The sequence below is a fragment of the Phalaenopsis equestris genome, unplaced genomic scaffold (assembly GCF_001263595.1).
Source record: "Phalaenopsis equestris unplaced genomic scaffold, ASM126359v1 Scaffold000606, whole genome shotgun sequence".
Classification (NCBI taxonomy): domain Eukaryota; kingdom Viridiplantae; phylum Streptophyta; class Magnoliopsida; order Asparagales; family Orchidaceae; genus Phalaenopsis; species Phalaenopsis equestris.
Genome location: NW_018165046.1, coordinates 1200502 through 1206182, shown reverse-complemented (window position 1 = coordinate 1206182; position 5681 = coordinate 1200502). Strand labels below are relative to the sequence as shown.

Here is a 5681-nt window from a genome sequence, read left to right as displayed (position 1 = left end):
GTAAAATCTCTTTTACTATTCAAAATCTTTTAAGTGCGTCAATCCATCTTTCTCTAATTTTTTATTTGATTGGGATGTGAAAAGCAAATCAATAGTTTATATTACTTAATCCTTAGAGATGAAAGATTTACATATATACCAGTCAATTTTTATGTATTTACATATCCTACACCTATGCTTAAATTTGTTACATAAAGCTATATATTTCACTTTTAAGAAGTTAACATAGTGATATTTTTTATGTGACATAAAATATTTGGGCAGTATAAACGTAAACAAACGAACTTTATAAGTTGGATATGTAAATGCATAGTCGTGGGGCGGCATGTATGTAAATGTCCCCATCTTTATAAATTCAACTTTTAATATGCAAGTATTTGTCTCTTTTTCATTGAGTTTGTTCTTTCTTGAACCATTTCCCCTTCAATTAAATATAGAGATTATTGCTAAGCCTGCCAAGAGGCCATCTCCCCCAACAAAAACAAGCAAGTCATCTAAGAATAAAACAAAAATCAATTGGAATAAGTCTCCTCACATTTTCTTTTGGTCTCCTTCTTTATCTCTCGCCTCCATATGATCTAATTCCACATAGATCAGAGTTTCTCCATGGCCATGGATTCAAGCAAGCTCTTCAACATCATCTCAATCCTGAGAGAAGCCATTTCCATCCCCTCCCGGAGCAAAAAGCTCATGCTCTCTTCCGTGCTTCTTTGCCTCCTTCCAAACTTCCTTCTCTTGATGATCAATTACATCTCTATCTACCCCCTGCTCCTCAACTTCCTCATGAAACTCTATCTCATCACGAAAGAGGATCCCACCACACCGCAGTTTTTCGATGCGATCATCGGGCTAAGGAGCGATGCAGAAGGCTTTGTTCGAGTCCACATATTATTCACCATACTCTCTTACATCATTACAACCATCTCCATGATGATGATCGTTCATTCATCTTTGCTAGTTTATTCTGGAAAACAATCGACTCTTAACGACGTGTTCATGAGATTAAAGTCTACATGGATTTATGTGTTTATCACTTGCATCTACTTCTCTGTGCTGTACACAGGCTACGCAGTTCTTTCAGTGTGTTTGATCACCGTCCCAATGCTCAGTGCAAATGGTTCGACAATTTCTATTTTGATTGGCGGACTGTTCGCAATGTCGGGCAGACTGTTGTCAGTGTATCTGACAATGGTTTGGACAGTGGGAGTAGTGGTTTCAGTGGCGGAAGAGGGTTGTTTTGGTTTGGAGGCGATGTGGAGAGGAGGGGAGATTGTCAAGGGGAGAAGGCTCGAGGGTTTTCTCATTGCCTTGATGTTGTTGTTGGCCGATGGAGTTTTTACAGGAGGATATGGCTTTGTTGGGGCGAAAAATGCTACTGGATTTTTGCTAGCGAATATTTTGGTGCTCATGAAGCTGTTTTCTTATATGGTTTATAGTGTTTTTTACTTTGAGTGTAAGAAGGAAGTTAGAGTTGTTGGTAGTAATGTAGAGATATTGCCTTAAAAAATGATTTTAATGTTAGTATTTGAGAGAAATTGTGGTTTCAGTCTTTATTTTCTTTTCCATTTGCCCAAGCAATTAAATGTTTAATAGAATTGTGTTTTTGTTATTTTCTAAAAATTAGTATAATAATAATAATAATAATACCATATTATTAAAAAAAGGCGAATTAACACGTCAAGTTTTATTATTTAAAATTTAAAATAAGAAAATAAAAGGCGACAAAAGGTGTCAAATTTATTTATTTATTTATCTCTATCGCTTACAAGTGGCCTGCCGCATTAGACATATATATATATATATATATATATATATATATATCATTTTGGTGGCCGGCTAAAACAATCCAAGAGAATAAAATAATATTTTTTCATTATTATTTTATGGAGTTGGATTTATAGAGAGAATAAGATGGGGGGATTTTTAGGACAATTAACATGCTTATGGAAGAAATTTTATCATTATACATGAAATAATAATAATTCCATACTTATCAAGTTTAGAATTTAAATTTTAGTTTGAATTTGAAATTCATTAACCATTTTTAAGTTTTTTTTTTTTTCAAAATGATTGTTGTGTGCTGGTAAATTTACGGCAATATAGTGATATATTAACGTCTTAGTGTTGTACGAAGATCTAACACATACAAATCTTGAAAAAAAAAATGACAAAGAAGTCGACATGAGTTTTTACGTGGAAAACCCAAAAGGGAAAAAAAATTAAGGGGTATGACCTAGTTGAAATGATTTCACCACGTCAATGCAGGTTAAAAGAATTTGATTGCATCTATCTGGCTGGGAGCAAAATTGCACAAGCGAAGTGACTTCTGTTAGGGGAGTGATGACATTATAATGGTGTCGGTCCAACGACAGCAATAGTGGTAATCCTAACGACGACAACGACTAGAGTTTTTATGTGGAAAACTCAAAAGGAAAAAAGGATTACGGGGCCTAACTTGGTTGAAATGATTTCACTACGTCAATATAGGCTACTAAACTTTGTTGGCCTTTAACTAGTCAGAAGTAATGTTACACAAACGACGTGACTTTGCATCTAATGGCATCAATTCGTTGACATCGACGCTGGTTATCCGACTATGGAGACGACTAGACGACGGTGGTGGTGCTGACAGAGGCAGTCGTGGCGATGAAGATGACTAGACAATGGTGGTCTGACAGTGGTGATGGTAGCAGCGACACAGACGACGACGAAGACAGAGTTGATAGTTATGGTGGCGCTAATTAGACAGTGATGGTCCGAAGACCGTGACGCCTGGGCAGTGGTGTCGTCAACGGTTCGACGGTGGTGGAGCTTAATGGCGGCAATATTACTGTGGTAAAGCTCAATGCCAACAGTTCGAAAGTGCTGAAGCTCGATGATAGCGGTCGGTCTGGTGGTGGTAGAGCTTGATGACAACGAGACCATAAACTATTCTGTTCTCATATTCATGGCGTTACCGATGGATTAATATCTTAGTAATATACGGAGATCCAACATGCATGTAAGATGAATTGATATAATAGACAACAAAAGTTTTCTGCCGAAAGTCCAAAAAGACAAAAATAATTGAGTGTGGCCCAGTTGAAAGAATTCTACTTATACGACCGTACCGGCCATATAATGGCCGAAAGCATTATTACATAGATGGTATAAGACTTTAGCTTATACGACCGTACCGGCCATATAATGGCCGAAAAGCATTATTACATAGATGGTATAAGACTTTAGCTAGGAAAGTAGTAGAAAACGATAAGAAAGTGGCAGCGATTTTGCTACTATGAAGGAAAGCTGACGATAGGGGTCGGGTGCCAGAAAATTTACTACCAGTGTCTTTGGTAGCGGGGGAAGATGAGAATGGCCAGGAACATGCGATGATTGTCTAGCGGTCGCATCAGCTCGACTGCAGCGGTGTTTTGATAGTGGTGTGAGTCAAGAAGCGGCGACAGTGGCTCAATGGAGGCAACCATACAATGGTGGTTCGTCAATGACAGCGACTCGACAATGACTACCAAGCAGCAGAGGTCTGGTGATGGCAGCAACTCGACGGTGACCACTGGGCAGCTATAGTCCGATTGTGCCAGTGGCTAATCAAAGATGGTTGGGAACTGACGATGTTCGTCGGACAATGGCGACCGCTCCATGACGACAGCAAGACGGTGGTGAGCAGATGGCTGGTCGACAGTGGTTTTATAGTAGTGGATCACAAGAACCCTCGAGAATATGGAGCTTTTTTGGCTTTCCTTTGAATACTAAGATTTTGCATCACATAATTATCAAAAAGCTGAGGATATATTTTAATGTCTTTGGCAACAAAATATGAAAATAATGGGATAACTGTTACACCTTCTAAAACTATTTTGATCATGCAAAAAGCTCAGAATATTTTAAGCAAGGAATAATTCCAAACATGAATTTGTGATCATCCTAGCTCTAATTCAATCAAACTTATGATGGAATTGAGCGTCTCGGTAAGATGAACCCAATGACTCTGAACTTGGCGCACCTTGTGTCCAATCAAGTCAGTTAAATGCAATTGGAAGCTTCAAATGGCTGATTTAATATTCAAATGGATTCAAATTTGACAAGTTTATTGTCAAATCATGTGCATCGATGAGACAAATCTAACTAGTTTACGATCACTTAATTCTAACATCATTCAGACACTTAAATATACATAAAAACATCATCTGATCAAGACTATCACTCTACGCCACCTGACAGAGTGGTCCATATTCATGTAATATTCACGGAGGATGCAACTTCTAAAATATATAAATAGAACCTCACTCCTCTCATGAAAGGGGACCTAGACCTGGACTTGGAGGAGAAGGCCAAAGGTCCAAGCGCTTGAAGATTCCCAAGCTCTACTATCACCAAACCGCCGCCATCTAGCTCCACCTAGCTGGACCGCCATCGAGATGCTCCACCATTGCCAAATCATCAATGTCGCTTCTCGACCGTCACCGTCTGTCCCTCGCTTCCGAAGACATAGCAATCAACTTTCTTTCACAACATCCGAGTCGCCCCCACTTCCTACTATTTTCTGCTACTTCCCTAGTGAAAGTCTCATACCACTTCTTTAACAATACTTCCAACCACTTAATGGACGGTAAGCTTTGTAACCTATATCAACATTGTAAAATTCTTTCAACTGGGCTAAGTCCCATGGTTTTTCCCTATTTGAGTTTTCCGCGTAAAACATTTTGTCGCCTACTCTATCAATTTCAACTTACTTCTCTATGTGGCAGATCTTCATACATCACAAAGACATCAATCAACCACTATACTATCATGAATTTTAAAGCACACAATAAGATTTTTCTAACTTTATTTTTTTTTTTTACATTTACACCCCTCAAATCTTTCATATCACATAAAAAATACCACATTGTTAAATTTACACAAAAATATAAGAATTTAGTGGCATTTAACTAAATGTTTTTTTTTTAATTAATTACATGTAATCTATGATTTCTTACATAAATCATTAGAATGCTTATGCCCTATTTACATATCACACAATTCTTCCACAAAACTTACATCCATAACCTTCAATGCTATTTTTATTTTCCTTCTAAACAATGAAAAAAAAACACACACTTTCATTCATAAAATTTTAAACTAAAGCCTAAGTGTTATATATGTGAATCTATACAACTATTGGGGTAAATATGTAAATTTTCTTAAGCATAACTAGATGCATATTATTGAAATTCATTTATATATAAATTTAACTAAAAAGAGTTAACTTGTTTATATAAATAAGAGAATTAAATAATGGTAATAAAAAAAATGGAATATTTAGATAATTCTAGAAAAAAAAAAAGAGATTAGTAATATAAGGAATTGTTCGATGAGTTATGAAATGCAAATATGTAATTTATTTACGAGCATTTATGATGAATATAAATAATTAAAAATAGTATAATTTAGTAAGTATGGCATACATTTTTAGGGCAAGTCACCACCTAACTTCAGTGCAATTATAGAAATAAATTTTTTGGGGGGCATTTATTTACATACCACCCAACTTTTTATTTATTTGTATATCTCACACATAAACTTTACTTTTTTACATTTATACACCCAAAATTTTATTATAAATAAAAATTATCAATATTTCCATTATTATGACATAAAATATACGTGAAAAATTATATATATATATATATATATATTAC

The 5681-nt window shown here is 35.9% G+C and overlaps 1 protein-coding gene across 1 annotated transcript; it reads left to right on the top strand.

Annotated features, from left to right (window-relative positions):
* Window positions 1–270: 270 nt before the first annotated feature.
* On the top strand, window positions 271–1503 carry LOC110029816. Its single transcript, XM_020732275.1, has one exon. The coding sequence runs from the start codon at window positions 607–609 to the stop codon at window positions 1501–1503; it is 897 nt and encodes a 298-aa protein (XP_020587934.1). The 5' UTR covers window positions 271–606.
* The last annotated feature ends 4178 nt before the right edge of the window (window positions 1504–5681 follow it).

What these genes read in the sequence shown, in the direction of transcription:
- LOC110029816 (XM_020732275.1), top strand. Translation starts at nt 607, where the DNA reads ATGGCCATGGATTCAAGCAAGCTCTTCAACATCATCTCAATCCTGAGA.